Genomic DNA, 20,221 nt, shown 5'->3' with positions numbered 1-20,221 from the left:
CTACATTACATGACTTGAGGCCAACCTGCGTCTAAGAACTCTGAAAACACAAATGAAATTGAAACAGTCACCAAGCCATAATCTAAGTATAAATATTAAGTTATACCGACACCACTTTTTGTAATTATTCCATGGAATGGGAGCATTGTCGTCAAGGCCATCACTTTGTTATTCACCCCCCAAATGTCTAAGTTGGCAGTAAGTCATCTTCTTGATTGGCTATAATCCATAATATAGTCATAATACACTCATATTGCTTTAAGGGAGTGTGTTCCAGGACTTTAACCCAGTAAGAATGAAGAGGCAATGATATAGTTCCAAGCCAGGATGGTGAAAAACCTGCACGAGGTTGCAGGTGGTGGCATTCCTTCTTATCTACTGACCCTGTCCTTCTCGGTGGTAGAGGTCTCTGGTTTGGAAGGTACTCTTGAAGCCTTGACAAGTTGCTGCAGTGCATCTTGTATTTAGTACACCACTGTCATTACAGTAATGGAGGAGGAAATGAATGGTTAAGCTCATGGTCACGATACCGAACAAGCAGACTTGTATGAAGTGAGAATGAAAGTTTTAATTAAAGCAGTAAGCTCCAACACTATGAACTAACAGAGATGAACTACAAAGCAAACGTCAAACATACCAAGATCCAAGCAGCTATCAGTAATGACATGCACGACCACAGCAACTTCAGATTCAGGCTACAACATGCTTCAACAGGTTCCATTTTTGGGTTCCTCCCCAGTTTACTTTCCACAAGCTAGACCCACAGTGCAGTTACAACTGATCAAATTGTGCACATGCACACAAGTATTGCAATTAACTATTCCATACAGATCTGGGATATTTTGGCTACAGAGGTATCAGAATAGAGTATTTCCCAAATTCAGCAACTCCATAAGCCAGGCATGTCCTCTACCCATAGAGACAGAATGCACAATTAATAAAACAGAAGAAATTTCACTCAGTTTTGTAAGGTATTTTCAGGTGCAGCAAAATGGCCTTTGTAAACAGATCTGCTCTGCAGATTAAATAAATTGTTAATGAGTTTTATAAGCCAAGTGGCAATTTGTAAGTAAAAAGCAACATTCGACTTTTATAGTAAAATATCTTTATTTAAGAGTTGTATTCTGATTTAATGAGGGATGTGTCAGGGAATTATTGACAAATACAAAAACAAATTGAAATTTTCCAGTGAATTTTCACTGAGGAATTATGACTAATATAGAGTCTGAATACTGCCCTTCCTTGGAGATCAATTTCAATCCAGTTATTTCTTTCTAGTTGCTTGGTTTGAGTCATTGCCACAGGATACTGTGTATTGTGAGAACATGACAATGAGGTCAGTGTGCACTGCACACTCAAATGCACAAAGTCAATAATAAAACAAAAGGTAGCCCCAGCCTTAAACATTCAATGCTTTGCTTTTGGAGCTAGTAGTTCATCAAAATACATGATATTTAAAAAGTTGAAATTGACATTTTCAATGGTCTTAAATTTTAAGTAGTAGGATAAAGCTTAGGTGGTGTTTGTATGAGCAGCTGAAGTATGGTTACAGGTTTGTGGCTGTGCTTCAATCTCAAGCATACACAAGCACTTACTGTCCACTGTTAATTTTCAGAAGAGCAGAAGGGATGTCAGGTGCTTCCCCCATGGGGAAGAATAAGGTGAATCACAAGTATCATGCATAGAGCATTGACAGCAACATTGCTGCTTTGGGAGCACTGTGCAATATGGGGGAGGGGTATATTAACACAAGGACATTTTCTTAAATCCTTCCAAGCACCATTTGTTACTACAAGATGCAGTGAGAGAAAAAAAACGGGAAGAAACATTTTGTATTTAAAAGTGGAGAGAAAAGGCTATCAAATCTAAGCCTAGAGAAGCTACAGTCATCGTCTGTAAATTTTACAGACAGAAAGTTAGCATTTTTTAAAAAAAAACAGACCATGAATACATCTGCAAAACTAAAAGCTACCATCATGCTGACTTTCATGTGTATGAAAAGAGCTAGCCAGATTTTAAACAGCACCAGATAGCAATACTGTACGCCAACTTTTGGCAATGTGAATAGGCCCATAAAGTACATGGTGAATAGGCTTCATCCAAAATATAATAGACTTGTGCGGATGTCAATAGGTTGCTGACAAATTGCCAACATTCACAGCTTACTTTTAATTTCTACAGATTTCTACTCAACTGTGGCACAGTGGCAAGCTCTGCACTCTCAGCACCAGGGAGCAGGGTTTGATTCCAGCATCAGGTAACTGTGCAAACTCCACACAGACATTCTCCCTGTGCCTGCATGGGTTTCCATCAGGTGCTTCAGTTTCTTCTAGACAAAGGATGTGCAGGCTTGGTGAACTGGCCATCCTAAACTGCCCTGTAGCATGTAGATTAGGTTGATTAACCAGGATAAATGCAAGGTTATGAGGATTGGTAGTGGTGGTGGTGTGTGGGGGGGGGGGGGGGGGGGGGGGGGGCAGGGTTTGAGTGGGATGCTCTTCAAGGAATTGGTACAGACTTGATGGGTTGAATGGTCTCTTTCTGCCCTCTGAAACAGTGACCATAACATTATAGAATGTCCAATTCTATGCTATTGAGTGCTAGAAATGGGTTAGAAATAATGGCCTTAAACTGAAAAGGTAATTACAAAAAGGAATGAAAAACCAAGAACTGTAGATGCTGGAAACCAGAAACAGAAATTGCTGGAAAAACTCCACAGATCTGGCAGTCAACTGACGTTCTGAAGGGTCATCGCACCCAAAACATTAACTATGGCTCTCCACATGCTGCCAGACTTGCTGAGTTTTTCCAGAATCCTAGAATCCCTACAGTATGAAACAGGCCCTTCGGCCCAACAAGTCTACACTGACCCTCTGAAGAGTAACCCACAACCCCCAAACCCATTCCCCTACCCTATTTCTACCCATGATTAATGCACCTAACCTACACATCCTTGAAACCTATGGGCAGTTTAGCATGGCCAATCCACCTAAACTGCACATCTTTGGATTGTGGGAGGAAACCCATGCAGACACAGGGAGAATGTGCAAACTCCACAGACAGTTGCCCAAGGTTGGAATTGAACCCAGGTCCTTGGCACTGCGAGGCAGCAGTGCTAACCATTTATGTTTTTGTTACAAAGGAATGACTGCAGTCAGCTGGTGCAGACTAGGACAGGAGTTTAGCAGCAAAGACACCTGAAAAACAACATACTTTTAAATAGTTCATGGCTCAAAGATATACCACAATAAGGAAGAATGATTCTTGCACAGGGATAACCTAACAATGGTTAGCCAAGTTAGTTAAGGAAAATAGCAAATTGAAAAAAGGGGCATGGATTACTGGTAACCTAGAGTTTTTCCAGAAAAAGAAACAACTTTCAAGGGTAAAAATGCAATTTAACTTCATGGCTAAATTTGTAGTCTAGTAACTAAAAGCTGATCTGTTTGACTGGGTGTAGTTATAGTCACATTTCTGAAACAGAATCCAGCTGAGGCACACTGGTGAAGCTGGTTAACTGAACAACTGGTTGTTTCCAGCTTGAATTGAATAGCATTTCAAGCCCCATTCTAAATAAATCCAGGGGCAAAAAGGAAATCAATACATTATCTCAAGAAAAAAAGGTGCTAGGGAAATAATGGGATTAAGTGCTGACAAGTCTCTTGAACCTGACTGAATGCTGATGTTCAACCTGATCTGCTAATGTAGCAACTAGAGAAATAGTGGATGTATTGGCAATCTTCCAAGAATCCTTAAACTCTGGAAAAGTCCAAGAGGATTGTCAAAATTCATATGTAACACCCATATTCAGAAAAATAGGCAAAGTTAAGCCATTAGCTTAATCCTTGTCAAAGTATTAGAGTTGATTTTAAAGGGATATAATAGCAGAAAATTTAAAACTAGATCAGCTAATCAAACAGATTAGCGTGACTTTGTGAAGGGAAAACTCTACCAAAGTTAATAGAAAGAAGATAACATGCAGTATAAAGGTGAACCAGTATTATTTTGTTTTCTGAAAGATGTTTGATAAGGTCTCATCTTTGGTTACTTAGGAAGTTAAGAGCCTATGACGTTGGAGGTAGTCTTTTACTAAGAGGATTGGCAAATTAATAGAGGCAGATAGTTGGGATAAAGGGCCCATTTTCAGGTTAAACTGCTGACACTACATGCTGATTGGTTGGCATGTTACATATATTCATGGAAGCACTTTCTGTCTAATATACCTTACTAATCAAACTTCAAAGAGTTCATTTTCTCCTCAAATGAACCCAGCAGAAGTGACTGAAATATTTGCAACTGTCTGTCTACAGACTGAGTACCAAGAGGATGATCCATCTCATCTTCCCAAGGTCATTCCCATGCCAAAATTCAACCAATTCAATTCACTCCACTGCTATCAAAAACAGCTGCACATACACGACACAAAGGTAATGGGCCCTGACAACATTTCATCTCACCTAAAAGATTTGCACTCTCAAATAGTTGTGCCTTTGGCAAACTCTTCCCAGAGTTACATTAGGATCAACCCAATTAATAGCCCATTTCCAATCCATTCTATTGGATGAGTAAGCTTTTACCATAGGACACAGAAGACACTGGATAGTCTTGGGCCAGTTTTTCCCAGGTATCTACCAAAATGCTGTACTTTGCCAAATTGGAGGAGTAGCATCCAGGAAGGTGTGGAGCAACTAGAGATTTGCCATCAGGGGACAAAAAAAAGCAAGCCAGGCAAAAACAGCAAAAAGGAGCACCCTGCCACACCAATGCCCCACTCCATTCCCATGACCACCACCTGCCCCAAGTATAACACTGCCTGCAGCAGCATTGGTCTGTACATCCACCTACAGACTCCGTGTGGATAACAATCATCCTCGCTAAAAATAGAAGACTGAGCAAAACAAGCAACAAGCCAACTCTACCTAATCATATCCAATGCATTAGGCATTGAGCTGGTTTTAAAAAGGTGTAAACCTGAAAATATTCAAAAATTCTTTTTCTTCTTCTTCACAGATGCTACCTGGTCTGCAAAGTATTACTAGCATATTCACTTTTATTTCAGTTTCCAGCATCTGCATTTTGTTGAATACGTTGTGGCTAAACAGTATTACTTTTTACATTGAAACAAGATTAGAATTTCCATGAGAAAACATCAGCAGCAATGTGGCCATTACAGAGGGCTTTCAGAAGGTTGAAATTATTACATAATGTATTTAGCTCAAGATTAAATGCATACTCCAAATTCCTTTACAGCAAGTCAGCAACATATCACATCAGGATAGTACAACCCCTAAAATTATCAAGGCACTTGCTCCTTTCCAAGATCCAGTAGGACTAAGATAGTCCCTTGCACAATGCCATTGCAGTAAGTAACAAATCAACTGACATCTAAGGACGTATATTACTGAGAGAATAACCAAAACATGCAAGCACTAATTTCTTGGAAGGAACAGCATGTCACTTGAATACATAATGGCTTATTTGCTGTCTACAAAATAATGGATGAGGAGAATTATGAGGAGAATTCTATACAGGTTTCAACTGCAAAAGGATAGGCTAGTCAGCAGATGCCTTTAGCAACCAGTGTGTTTCCTTTGAGATTATCATTGATTGAAAGGTTGAGAGATACCAAGTGTAGGAAGTTGGCAACTCGAGCAGTCCACTCAGAAATACAAAGTAACTTGCAACTCCAGCCATTCCCAAAACTGCAGTATAGACCAACTACCGGGCAATCAATTTATGGACAAAGAACACAATTTCATGGAATTACAAATGCTACAGAGTCTATGCTGACAACTGGAGATCGTCCCAAGGGGCATGCACAAGATGCTTTAAGCGCTTGCGACTTAATTCATAGCGAGGCTTTTAAAAAAAAATTTAGTACATGGTTTTATTAGCTTTCTTATGCTTTATAGTGTCCACGGTTGTAAATCAATTGATTTAATGCTAGATTGGTACTCCTGAAGACAGACAAGTGGTCTTCTTGTCTTGCTTACAAATCTATCAAATTCCTATCAACATCTTGGGACTCATCATTGGCCAAGAGCTGAAATGAATCAATATAAATAGGGCAAGAGCAAAAACATATCACACCAGATAACCTGCCGTGGGCGACTCACCTCCCAACTGCCCAAAGTCACTCCATCTCCAAGGCACAAGTTCAGAGTGTGAAGGCATCTCTACATGTCTAATTGGTATATCTCAATCCTCCCACCCAATTAAAAATGACCTTGATTTGAAATATTAACATTTCTTCAATATCACTGGGTCAAAATCCTGAAACTGCTAAAGCATTGTGAAAGCTCTTCCAAAACAGGGATTGCCTTGAGTCAAGCAGTTGACTTTTCATCACCTTTGAGGAAGATAGCCTTACCAGCAGCCTACATTCCACAAATTAATTAAAATACACTTCTACACACAAGTCCAAAAAAAATGTAAAGCTTATGATCCCTGATATTGATCAAGGACCACATCATTATAGTAAAAACCTTTTCAGAATAATGCCTAAAGTACTTCTGGTATTCTTTGAAGAAATGCCATGTTTGGAGGATTTGAGCTATACGGTGAGGTTGAATAGGCTAGGGCTGTTTTCCCTGGAGCATCAGAGGCTGAGGGGTGACCTTTTAGAGGTTTACAAAATTATGAGGGGCATGCATAGGATAAATAGACAAAGTCTCTTCCCTGGGCTGAGAGATTCCAGAACTGGAGGGTATAGCTCTAGGGCGAGGGGGGAAAGATATGAGAGAGACCCAAGGGGCAACTTTTTCATGCAGAGGATGGTACGCGTATGGAATGAGCCTCCAGAGGAAATGCAGAGACTAGTAAGATTGCAACAGTGAAAAGGCATTTGGATGGGTATGAGAATAGGAGGGGTTGGGAGATATGGGCTGGGTGCTGGCAGGTGGGACTAGATTGGGTTGGGATATCTAGTCGACATGGATGAGTTGGACCAAAGGGTCTGTTTTTGTGCAGTACTTCTCTGACTAAGTTTCAAAGAAATGCACCCATGTTACTTATGATGGGTTACTGGTACCAAGAATTGAGATATTGGGACACTACCCTCAAACACATGAGTTTAACAATCTTAACTTCTGACTGGAAGCAATGACAGACATTAACATAGAAAATTAATCATTTTAAAAGACAACTTGTAACAGTGCATTTATTGCAATCTTCACTGTACATCCAAGCAAAATGTTGAGGTCCTGGAGACTGCTCAGAAGTGACCATGAGCTCTATCCATGCTCAATTCTGATGCTTGGATATGTACATTTTTGAGCTTTGACAAGCAGCCAATAGAATAGGTAGTGGGTTAGGAGAGGGATGAAGAGATGAAAGGAGAATCCTACAGATATGGTGCACAGTATCATAGAAATGCCCAAGGCGCTGCATTAAGCCTGAATAAACCATCCTGGAATCAAGGATAGGCTAATTTCTGGGTGGTCTGCAATACTTCAGCATTTCCTTTGTGATTTAAACAGATTCAAAATTGCTGAAGGGCAAATTTAGAAAAATGTGGAAGGTTTTCTGTATAGAAAAAGTTTAATATAGGAAGAATAATGAGGCCATTTAATTACATAAAAGTTTATAATATCACGAGGGGTATAGATAGGGTTAATGGTAGGTGTCTTTTCCCTACGACAGTGGATTTCAAGAGCAGGAAGCATATTTTTAAGATGAGAGATTTTTTATTTAAAAAAAAGACAGGAGGGGCAATTTTTGTTTTTTTTTGTAAAAAGAAGGTGGGTCGCATGTAGAATGAGGAAGTAGTGGAACAAGTAGAGTTACAATGTTTAGAAGACATGTGGATAAGTACTTGAAAAGGAAAGATTTGGAGAGATATTGGCCAGGAGCAGGCAGGTGGGACTAGCTTGGGATTATGCTTGGCATCGACAATTTGGACCAAAGGGTCTGTTCCGGTGCTGTGTGACTATAGGTGCGAGATCAAATAGAATGAAGAGGTATGGGAGAGAAGGGAATTTCACTTTTTTATATCAATGTACCATTGAAAGCATCCTATCCAGATGCATCACAGAATGGCAACTGCACTACCCAAGACCATAAGAAATTACAAGGAGTTTTGAACACAACCCAGTCCATCACAAAAACCAGCCTTCCTTCCATTGACACCACCTACACTTTCCACTGCATTTGGAAATAGCCAACATAATCAATGACCACTTCAACCCATTATACTCTTTTACTCACTTCCATTAGGAACAAGATACAAACATTTGATAACACATACCAACAAATTTAAGAACAGCTTCTTCCCTGCTGTTGTCAGACTTATGAAAGGACCTCCTGTATTAGGAATTGATCTTTCTCTGCACCTTCTCTGTAGCTATAACACTACATTCTGCATTAAGTACATTATGGTATTTGTCCAATTAGCATGCAAAGCAGGACTTTTCACTATCTCAACACATGTAACAATAACAAATCAAAAACTTTTTAAATAGGAATAGAGAGCAAACACTTCTCCATAAACTCAAAATGCAGTTCTATATGTGACCAGTGCACAGAAAAAAGGAATACCCTGCAACAGGCAGCCTCAAATACAAAATTGCCTTACATCAGCAACCTGATATAGAACATTCATAACGAATGAAGTAAAAGATAAAAGCAGGATATGATTAACATTAACACACACAGATTATGACCTATGAAACATGACTATAACCCTGTACGAGATCAACCACTTACCAGATGGTTTTATCATAAACTACACCTGTGTCTCTTATAAGAGTAGGCAAGTCAACAATTACAGGGCAGTTGAAAGGGAGCATACATGGTATCTTTGAAGTTTCAATTCTCACCAGCGTGAAAGATTTACACAGCATGTGCACGGCGTTAAAATCTTGTTTAAAAAACTAACATACTCCATTTCCACATGATACACCAAAGTAATTATTTTAAAATAACCTGTTTAGACATCTTGACATACCTCCAGAGCAGGTAGGACTTGCACATAAACTTCTTGCCCAGAGGTAGGGACATTGACATTGCACCAAAAGACCCTTCTACTCATCTAATAATGCTATTTTGAATAAAAGCAGAGGAGCGAGTGCTTCTACAGAGCCGGCAAAGGCTCGATTGGCCACACGGCTCCACTGTGTTATGAGACTCAATGACTCTATTCCAACTTATTCTTCAACCTTACCTGAATAGCTGCAAATGCCAAAGCAGCCATAATGACGTACATCATGATTTCCTGTAGCTTATTCACCACTAGAACCTTGCATCCCTGTGATTAAAAGAATGAAATAATGAAAGCACTTTGTTTTCCATATCTCTCCCCCAACCCCATATTGTTCAGTGAATCTTCCAGATTTCAGCCAAGTCATCATCCGTATGTGAGCACTACAGATCCTCAAAGCATTTGCATCTGAAGTCAGAGGATAATTAAATCAGAGATATGAGTGGGTTTTTAACCTCTTCATCCCTCTACTTCATTCCATGATAGCAGGCACTACAACTACCCTGGATAAAGGTAAGAGGGAAGGAAAAAAAATCAATAGTCCATTATTGTAAATTTAAGAGCTTGCACATGAAACAAGCTTGCATGGAACTCGCATTCCTTTTTCACAAGAAAGCCAATCACAAGAAAGTTACTTAGGATATGCCACAGTTGGCAGGTGAACTGGAAGGAAATGTTTACTTTTTCAAAATGTTTTATGGGTTATGTATTAAGGTTTATAAATTGATAATCAAAGAAAATGCAAGAATGTTCCAGCATACACTAACTGCAATTACAGATTTCATGTAAACTTCAATTGTAAACTTCCACATGAATTCAGTGGGCTGAATGACCTCCAGCATCACACTGAATTTCTTTCCCCGCTAACCCCGCCCCCCAAAAAAAAGCAAGCTGCACAAAAATATTTGTGAATCTCTGTTTCAGATATTATTGCTTTTAACTGGTAAAGTGGAGAATTATCTTTAATTTCCTTTAGATAAAAGTATATCAGACTTAATTTTTAAAAATGTTCTTCTATGCGAGCGACACTGGGGAGAGCTGTATTTGCTCTTCATCTCTATTTGTTTTGAGAAAGTGGCAATGGATCTTTACCCAAAGTGATTGGCTTTCCAGAACATTAAGAGACAGCCAGAGAGTTATGTATAGATTAAACTAAGAGTGATAGGTTATTTTCCAGAAAAGGCACCAGTGAACCACTTTTTTTTTTAAAAAAACAAAAAGGAATGAAATCCATCTGCTTTTATATGTTCTTTTGTCTTCCCTAGTGTCAGCTTATAAGTAACCAGATTTACTTAGTTCAGTTACACAGCCTGCATGGGGTCCATGAACGCATTCCAAGTTTGGAGTACGACCTGTCACTCCTCTAGCGTGCTGCTATAAGAATGTATAATGCCAGCAGTTTGTTGGGCCCAACTTAGTTTACTTTGTCTAAAGAAATATTCAAATTAATGTTGAATATAAATTTGAAGTGATATACATCTTCTTATTTTAATAAATTATGGGTGTGGATCACATTTTATCCCCATCCTCAATTGTCCTTGGGCTGACTAGCCTGCCAACCACAAACAGGCAGTGATTAGAAGGATACAGACCATGACCAGGCAGATGGAATTACTTGGGAATGGCATCATGATCAACACAGAAATGGTCGGCCTATTCCTGTGCTATATCATTTTATATTCTGTTACTATGGATCTGCAGTCATATGCAGGCCAGAACAGATTAGAATGACAGATTATCTTCCCTAAAAGATGCAAGAGAACCAGATAGTCTTCATGACTTTAAAAGGATAGGTTTCACAGGCACTAATCAGACTAGCTTTCAATTCCAGATTTTATTGACTGAATTTAAATTCCATGGCTATACCATGAACACTTTAAAAAAAAAAAACAAATTTCTTGAAAACAGAGACAAGGAGGTATTTTAAGTAAAGACAGAAGTGCCGAACAATTGAAAATGTACTTGGGTACAAAGAACACTGTAGAATTGAAGAGAAGAATAAGAAAAGCGGTTTCATATTTTTGGAGCATAATTTAGGTAGAGTCCTGCAACAAGGCTTACAGTAAGTGCTACAACGGTGTTGACAGGAAAAGTAATATGTAGGACATTAACATATCCTGAGAAAGTCCGAATACCTCTCATGAATGCTTTGATTAATAAACCCACTGCTGTGGAAAAAATCTACCCACTGCCTTGAAAAAGTAGCTACTTGGAATTTGAGCCTTACTGGAATTCAAGTTAAACGAGAATTTTTGACGTACAACTGATCCAAGTAATTTTCGTCTGCAACACTAGTCATTTGTTCTTGAACACCCTTACCTCTGAATACAGGTCAGAAGGACGTTGCATGCTGCCTGTGCAGTTACTGACACCCGATCTGCAGCAGCTGATTGGTACACTATTATTCTTTGTCTGCTTGAACCACTGTGTATTTTCCCAATCAGAGAAATTGTGGATGCCACAACAACGCAGCTATAAAACAGCAACACACATTTTGTTAGAACTTGTCACAATATACATTACAAATGGTAGTTCTTAAAATTGATGCCCGCAAATCCCTGAAGAGGCCAAAAATCAGATTTTGTAACTTTGACAACTTGCTGTCATAATTTCTGTAACTGCATATAAAAATATTTGCAACAATTCTTTTAGAAGGGAAACCCACCCTGTCAGACCTTACGATAGCAGAAATCCAAAAGGAGTTATTAACGTTTGCCCTTCCACCACCCAATCTCATGCAGAGTTTCCATTAGGGACTATATATAAAACAAGAATACTGCTGTTTCAGCCTCTTTCAGCCAGGGGTTTAGGAAGTAAATTGCAACATCTCAACTGCTGCCACAGCCTCTTGTCACTTACCTTTGCAGAAACCATGGATCAAAAGGAAGGCTTTTCACAATTCTTCAATCCTCCATATATTTTAAGAAACTACCACAAAACATTTCGTAATGATATATAAATTGGGTTAACTGACTGTTCCATTAATTTAGTTTTCTTCATTTAAAAGAAAAACAGTAGGATTATATTGCAAGTGGTACAGTAACATTAGAGGGGTTTGAATCACAAGCTATAAGAGCAGCCAGTAGTCATCTGAAACCTGAGGAGCAAGTTACCATATATTTACAGAAAAAAACTATCGTACTCTGCTTCGGATGTTTAGGAATCAGGTCATATTGTTCACTATACATTATAAATTACAATTATCAATCTTGCCTGTTCAAGACAAGTGATTACAACATATTATAATTACACATGTAGGAGGATACAACTTCCACTGTGCCAAATTAGTAACTGTATTGCAATTAAACTAGCTTCAAAGGCAGTGGCCTGGAGGCAGTTGGGAACATTGGGTAAGGCTTCCTATTGCTGACTGTTATCCAATGTGTGCAGGAGGGTTTCCTGACACAATATGTAGATAGGCCAACAAGAGGTGAGGTCATACTGGATTTGGTTCTGGGTAATGAACGAGGGCAGGTGTTAGAATTAGAGGTAGGTGAGCACTTTGGGGACAGTGACCACAATTCGGTGACTTTTACTCTAGAGATGGAGAGGGATAAGTGTGCACTACAGGGCAAGAGTTATATCTGGGGGCAGGAAAATTATGATGCGGTGAGGCATGACTTAGGATGTGTGGCTTGGAAAAGTAAGCTTCAAGGCAAGGGCGTAATTGATATGTGGAGCTTGTTCAAGGAGCAACTATTGAGTGTCCTTGATAAGTATGTACCAGTCAGGCAGGGAGGAAAGGGTCGTGTGAGGGAGCCGTGGTTTAATAAGGAATTGGAATCCCTTGTTAAATGGAAGAGGGCGGCCCATGTAAAGATGAGGCGTGAAGGTTCAATTGGGGCGATTGAGAGTTACAAGGTAGCCAGGAAGGACCTGAAGAGAGAGCTAAGAGCAGCAAGGAGGGGACATGAAAGGTCCTTAGTTGGTAGGATTAGGGAAAACCCTAAGGCTTTCTATAGGTATGTCAGGAATAAAAGAATGACTAGGGTAGGAATAGGTCCAGTCAAGGATAGTAGTGGGAAGTTGCGTGTGGAGGCGGAAGAGATTGGGGAGACACTGAATGAATACTTTTCGTCAGTATTCACTCAGGAACAGGACATTGTTGTCGATGTGAATACTGAGTCACAATTAAGTAGAATGGATGGCTTTGAGGTATGTAGAGAAGAGGTGTTGAAAATTCTGGAAAGGGTGAAAATAGATAAGTCCCCCGGGCCTGATGGCATTTATCCTAGGATTCTCTGGGAAGCAAGGGAGGAGATTGCAGAGCCATTGGCCTTGATTTTTATGTCCTCGTTGTCTACAGGAGTAGTGCCAGAAGACTGGAGGCTAGCAAATATGGTTCCCTTGTTCAAGGAGGGGAGTAGGGATAACCCTAGTAACTATAGGCCGGTGAGTCTCACTTCTGTTGTGGGCAAAATTGTAAGGGATAGGATTTATGAACATCTGGATAGGAATAATGTGATCAAGGATAGTCAGCATGGTTTTGTGAAGGGCAGGTCGTGCCTCACAAACCTTATTGAATTATTTGAGAAGGTGACTAAGGAGGTGGATGAGGGGAAAGCGGTAGATGTGGTGTATATGGATTTAAGTAAGGCGTTTGATAAGGTTCCCCATGGTAGACTACTGCAAAAAATACGGAGGTATGGCATTGAGGGCGAGTTGGAGGTTTGGATTAGGAGTTGGCTGGCTGGAAGAAGACAGAGGGTAGTAGTTGATGGCAAAGGTTCATCTTGGAGTGCCGTCACTAGCGGTGTTCCGCAAGGATCTGTTTTGGGACCATTGCTGTTTGTCATTTTTATAAATGACCTGGAGGAGGGGTTAGAAGGTTGGGTGAGCAAGTTTGCGGATGATACGAAAGTCGGAGTTGTAGACAGTGAGGAAGGACGTGGCAGGTTACAGCGGGATATAGATAAGCTGCAGAACTGGGCAGAAAGGTGGCAAATGGACTTCAATGTAGCTAAGTGTGAGGTGATTCACTTTGGTAAGAGTAACAAAAAGATGGGGTACTGGGCTAATGGTCGGATACTTGGTAGTGTGGATGAGCAGAGGGATCTTGGTGTCCATGTACACAGATCTTTGAAAGTTGCCACCCAGGTAAATAGTGCGGTGAAGAAGGCATATGGCGTACTGGCTTTTATTGGTAGAGGAATTGAGTTCAGGAGTCCTGAGGTCATGTTGCAGTTGTATAAGACTCTGGTGTGGCCACATCTGGAGTATTGTGTGCAGTTTTGGTCGCCATACTATAGGAAGGATGTGGAGGCACTGGAACGGGTGCAGAGGAGGTTTACCAGGATGTTGCCTGGTATGGTAGGAAGATCGTATGAGGAAAGGCTGAGGCACTTGGGGTTGTTTTCATTGGAGAAAAGAAGGTTTAGGGTTGACTTGATAGAGGTGTACAAGATGATTAGTGGTTTAGATAAGGTTGACAGTGAGAATCTTTTTCCACGTATGGAGTCAGCTATTACAAGGGGGCATAGCTTTAAATTAAGTGGGGGTAGGTATAGGACAGATGTTAGGGGTAGGTTCTTTACTCAGCGAGTCGTGAGTTCATGGAATGCCCTGCCAGTAGCAGTGGTGGACTCTCCCTCATTATGGGCATTTAAGCGGGCATTGGATAGGCATATGGAGGATAGTGGGCTAGTGTAGGTTAAGTGGGCTTGGATCAGCGCAACATCGAGGGCCGAAGGGTCTGTACTGCGCTGTATTCTTCTATGTTCTATGTTATCTATCCTGCAACCGAGACATGAAACATCTGCCCCAGACAAAAACTATGGCATTACTTAGAGAAAGGAATGTTTTATCCTGACTAACATCCTCCTTTCAATAACTAAACACAAAACCCAAAACCAAAATTAACTGGATATGTATCTTTTTATTTAATGCTTTTGCCTAACAACTAATGTGCCAAAGGTAATTCATTATGTTAATGTATTAGATAAGGTTAACATGATAAGCCTTTCAACAAATTGGATTTGCATAAACATCTTGTTACAAATGTTTTCTCAACTTGTCCAATATTATGATCATATAGATCTTTGGGTGCTGACTGATGAGCACTGGAAGCAATATGAAGACTGCAATTGTATAAAGAATAATAAAAGGTCATTAAAATGTTCAAGTTAATACACTCAGACCAACAAAAAGTAACAGCACTGTCTATGCATGTAGATCACATGCTCAGTGCAAACCTGACCAGAGAAACAGTAACTTGCCACTTGTGCTTGCTGGCAAAAATCTCCCTCCAGTGAATTGGGGGGTCAAAATATTCTCAAGGCAAAACAACTCGGCTGGGAGAACTAACCAGGCGTGCCCCAAAATAGTATGCAAGGTTGGATGAAGCCTACAGTTTGCACTATGACAGGGAATAATTTAGATGAGAAAAATGAGGCTTTATCATCCAGATTGCATTGCCAAAAAGTTATCAAATTGATGACGCTAACTTCAAAGCATATACAGAAAGTGTGCATATTGTGCAGTTACTCCCACCTGTCTTTGTACATAATCGATTGCACGACTGGCAGCATCTGGATATGTTCCATTGTATTCATTGTACACTTTTTGAATACTATTATCAACTTCATCCTCCACCTGTACAAAACAGAACAAAGTTTAGGCACCTTCATGCTGCATGGATGACTTATTTCAACAACAGACAAAGGGTAAAGTAGTGAGGTTATAAACAATATATTTCTCATTGTATTCAGAAAATATAACCATGAGCATTTACTCCAGTGAATTCAATTTATTTCAAAACTGAACAAAAACTACACCCTGTAGCCGGTTACAACCCAGACTACCTCAAGCATCGAAGAAGTGAACCAGAATATTTATACATTAAAATTACTTTGTAACATTTAAAAGCAATATGAAAGTTGCTACAGAAATGTAACATGATCCTATCCAAAGTGCTTTACTCATTTCACTCTGTGTGCAAAACTGCAACTACAAATTTTTAATAAAGTAAATTCACTTTGCATAATCCAATTTATTACTTGAAATTAATTATGGCTAATAACTCTGGAGTAACTTTTTTGTTCTTTCACAGGATGGAGGCATTACTGGCTAGGCCAACATTTCTTGCCCATGCCTAATTTCCCTAGAGAAGATGGAAGTGAGCATGCCTTCTTGAACCAATACAATGTCAGGTATAGGTACACCTGCAGTGCTATTTTGGAAGGAGCTCTAGGATTACCAAAGCAGATTAGCTTCTATACTGACTGCCTTATGTCATTTTATTTCAACAGTCTATTTATAAAGCCTCTTTTAATGGCTTAAAGGGTGTGGTATTGCATTAGCCTTACGAAAATTGCTTGCACTCAATTACAGAAAGCCAAACATAAAAGAGTTTACACAATCCACTCAGTTATAAGCATCAATACCATGGGACTCAGGGTTAAACCAAGGAGAGCACCACAGGAGTGTAGAGTTTCAAGTAAAGAAAACAGACAAAATTTACAAAGTTGGTGAAGCTGGCAAACCGTGAAACAATGAAGCAAATGAATCAATAGCTTACTCTTTCAATTCTGAAATCCAAGCTGTAATTATGTGGATCACCTCATGACAGAGTGCCCCACTTTGAAATGAGGGTTATCCAAATCTCAGACCTTCCTTTCACATTCAAAGCACAGGAAAGATAGAGGAAATGCCATTCCAGTTTCTCTATTCAGTGCAATCTCATGACTCGTCATAGCATTTAGCTCCTTACTTTATTTATATACAAATTAATTTTAAAGTTTCAACACCAGTACTGTAAGGGGCAAGAACTCATCTCAGACGGTAATTATGGTGTAATATATACCCTGACGTCAAGTTTAAACTCATCTTTTGCTAGTTTGAACTTGCATTCCCTTGTCCTGCTGCCATTACTATAATAGTGCATTTTTCTGTACCACACTATGAATTTACCCTTTCAAACTGCATTTCAAAGCTGAAAACTCCAAGGTTCGTCAGTCACTCCTTGCAAATTAATGTTATAATTCTAGTAAAGTCTTCTAGCTCTTCTCTGTACAGCATCTGGGGCTTGAAACTCTTGACTGCAAGTAATGATTATAGTTCTCAGGGTTTGGGCTGACCAGAGAGATTATTCAGGGATTTGGATCGCTTGTAATATGACTCAGTTGTATATTTGCTCTGCCAATCTTTACACAAAATTAAAAGAAAGTTTAAGATTTGAACATGTTTCCTGTTAGGATGTGTGTGTGTGGACAGTGTCATATAATTATACAACCAGCTATTTTACTATAATTAGAGGCATTAGATAAAAAAGCTAAATATATACAATGATATTCTTTTGCCCTATAGCTTTGCAGATGTGAAGGTGTTCTGGCTTTATTTTCCCCTCCTTTTCTTGAAATCATGAACACCCATCTTCTTCAAACTAAGAGAGAATTATATCACATCTAGCGCAGTATATGCATTTACCTTTGCTCTGTAGATATAGCCAAGTACGACAACAACCCACTCTGTGATGAAAACTAATAGGAGGATCAGCACAAACTTTGGGGAAGAAAAAGAAAATAAAAAGAGACTTCAGTTATTGTAGAACAACAGTTACATTGTTAACCTGTGTTTCCATTTGGTTTAATTTATTTACAGGACGTAGACATTCTGGCAAAACCAGCATTCACTGTCTATTCTTAATTGCCCTGAAGAAAGTGAGCCAATTTATTGAATACAACCGAGTGACTTGTTAAGCTATTTCAGAGGTTAGTTAACAAACACATTGCTGTGAATTTAACATCACATTCAGGCAAGACTAGTAAGAGCAAATTTTCTTTGCTCCCCTCCCAAAGGAAACTAGCGAACCAGAAAAACTTTTTATGATAATCCGTAGTCTCAGTCACCATTACTAAGGCTAGTTTGTTTAGAGGTTTATTTAATTAATTGAATTTAAATTTCCCCAGCTGTTTTAAGTAGTACATAAAGAGATAAATAATTCAAGTGGACTGATCAACAGATGTGGAGCCATAACAGCGTTTCAATTACAAATTACATTGCTGCTTGGCATTATTAGACTCAGTAACTTTATGCCAGATTTTTCCAATATTGTCACCAGCAGACATTACCCAGTAACATGAAAGGCAATCTCTCAAATTTTTCACTTGCTGAAGATTATGCAACTGAGGCAGAGACACCAAAAGACCCCAACTGGTGAGGTGTTGTTCAATCAGCAGGGAAGTCACAATGAAGTACTGTCACTGGCTGATTATCTTGATGAAAGTGTACCAACCAGCATACAGAATAAGCTCACATGCAATGTACAGTGAGTAAGATTCTCTGCCAACTTTGACTCATTGACCATTTAATGACTTAGAGGACAGCTGGTATTGATGAAATCATACCTCAGCATGAGTCAGAGATGAATAAATTGGGAGGGTGGGGAGAGTTAACACCTTTATAAAGACAAATAATCAGATGGTGAGACTTAATTCAAGATTTACTTCTCAGATCTATAACTGAACTCAAATGAACAGGCAGCCTGAATTTTTTTCAGCTAAACATCATGGCTATTTATTGCTAATTGAATACTATGTGGAAGAAACAGTAACCATTTTGATGATACCTATTTACAGGGGATTCAAAAGTCAAAAACCCCAGTGAGAATCCAACCAGCTTGAATTCAAGACATATTTTACCAAGATTCATTTCAATTACAATTTTAAAACTGCAGTATTCTACAAGGCAGCATGTTTTACTTTAATTTATTTGTACAGAAATGTCATTTTACACCTACTTACAGTTGCCAGGCCACATTGGCTTTCACGAATCGTGGCACAGCAGCCAATCAAGCCAATGATGAACAGCAGAGTCCCAACCCCAATGATGACAACTGCAGGAATCAGTGTGTACACATCTTCAAAGAAGTGATCATAGTCATCATATGTAATGAAGACGTAGGCCCCCACGTAACACAGGATACCTGCTGCCGCCTGCATAAAAACATTTTAAAATGAATACATTGATTAACTTGCAATTGAAACTTTTTCGATCAACTGTAGGGTATTGCTATTTGGTGACAGGCTCCAGCTTTATTTGGGTTATGTAGCTGACAAGAACGCATAACACATGACAGCTGTTGCATTGTGGTGATTGGTTTTACAACCAAGATGCTTCTGTCGACGCTTCAGAAGAGAAGTCACAGAAAACCATGGTGTGGGACATGTACACCAGAACGGATGGCAATTTCACCTGAGTTTTAATTAACAATTTAGATTCACAATTACTATGTTCCAGAGTTAACTCTGGATTACTGGATCAATTGGATTTAAATCAACCCAGTAACAAAAACTACTCAAACATTTTGAAGCTGATAACCAAAGAAACTGGTCTGTTAGTAAAACTTCAATTCTTGACTGACCGGAAAGGTTAACTTTGATGACTAAAAAGTTCTGCACTGGGGCAGCATGGTTTACAAAGATGTTTAGAAACAAAAAACACCATAACTTTACAATCCAATCCAATTATGTAGATACCTCACTCAACAATGGAATGATAATATGAAGGGATCCTGGAATGCTTTAAAAGTATATGTCTTTTGTATAAAAGCACCCATTTAGATTGCATAGTGGACATATTTCCTTTGCCATTGGTTCCAAGAAATGCTACTTGCAATCAAGATTTAAGAGCTGTACCTCAGAGTCATAGGGATGTACAACATGGAAACAAACCCTGCGGTCCAACTCATCCATGCCAACCAGACATCCTAAATTAATATATCCCCATTTGCTAACACTTGGCCAATATCCTTCTAAACCCTTCCTATTCATATACCCATCCAGATGCCTTTTAAATACTGTAATTGTATCAGCCTCCACCACTTCCACTAGCAGCTCATTTCACACACACACACCACTCTCTGAAAATGTTGGCCCTCAGGTTCCTTTTAAAAATTTCCTCTGTCACCTTAAAACCTGTGCCCTCTAGTTTTGGGCTGCCCTAACCCAGGAAAAAACGATCTGTCTATTTACCCTATCCATACCCCTCATGATGTTATGAACTTCTGCAAGATCATCCTCAGCCTCCAAACACTCCAGGGCAAATAGCCCAGCTTATTCAGCTTCTCCCAATAGCTCAAACCCTCCAACCCTGACGACCCCAATAGTTCAAACCCTCCAACCCTGACGACACCCTTGTAAATCTTTTCTGAACTCTTTCAAGTTTCACAACATCCTTCCGATAAGAGGGAGATCAGAATTGCACACAGTATTCCGAAAGTGGCCTAACCAGTGTCCTGTGCAGCCA

General features: G+C 39.4%; 1 protein-coding gene across 1 annotated transcript in view; it reads right to left on the bottom strand.

Annotated features, from left to right (window-relative positions):
• LOC122542542 (tetraspanin-3) overlaps positions 1-20,221 on the bottom strand; it is a 50,283-nt gene that overhangs the window by 18,635 nt on the left and 11,427 nt on the right. The window contains exons 2-6 of the mRNA XM_043680396.2: positions 18,718-18,909; positions 17,402-17,476; positions 15,467-15,568; positions 11,297-11,449; positions 9,161-9,244 (exon numbers count right to left, since the gene is read on the bottom strand). Coding sequence (XP_043536331.1) covers positions 9,161-9,244; positions 11,297-11,449; positions 15,467-15,568; positions 17,402-17,476; positions 18,718-18,909 — 606 coding nt within the window. The remainder of the gene's footprint in view (positions 1-9,160; positions 9,245-11,296; positions 11,450-15,466; positions 15,569-17,401; positions 17,477-18,717; positions 18,910-20,221) is intronic.

Source organism: Chiloscyllium plagiosum, unplaced genomic scaffold (assembly GCF_037043375.1).
Source record: "Chiloscyllium plagiosum isolate Xiang-an unplaced genomic scaffold, Cpla_swu_hap1 HiC_scaffold_42, whole genome shotgun sequence".
NCBI lineage: Eukaryota > Metazoa > Chordata > Chondrichthyes > Orectolobiformes > Hemiscylliidae > Chiloscyllium > Chiloscyllium plagiosum.
The sequence above is the reverse complement of the archived record's forward strand: the minus strand, read 5'-3'. Positions and strand labels throughout refer to the sequence as shown.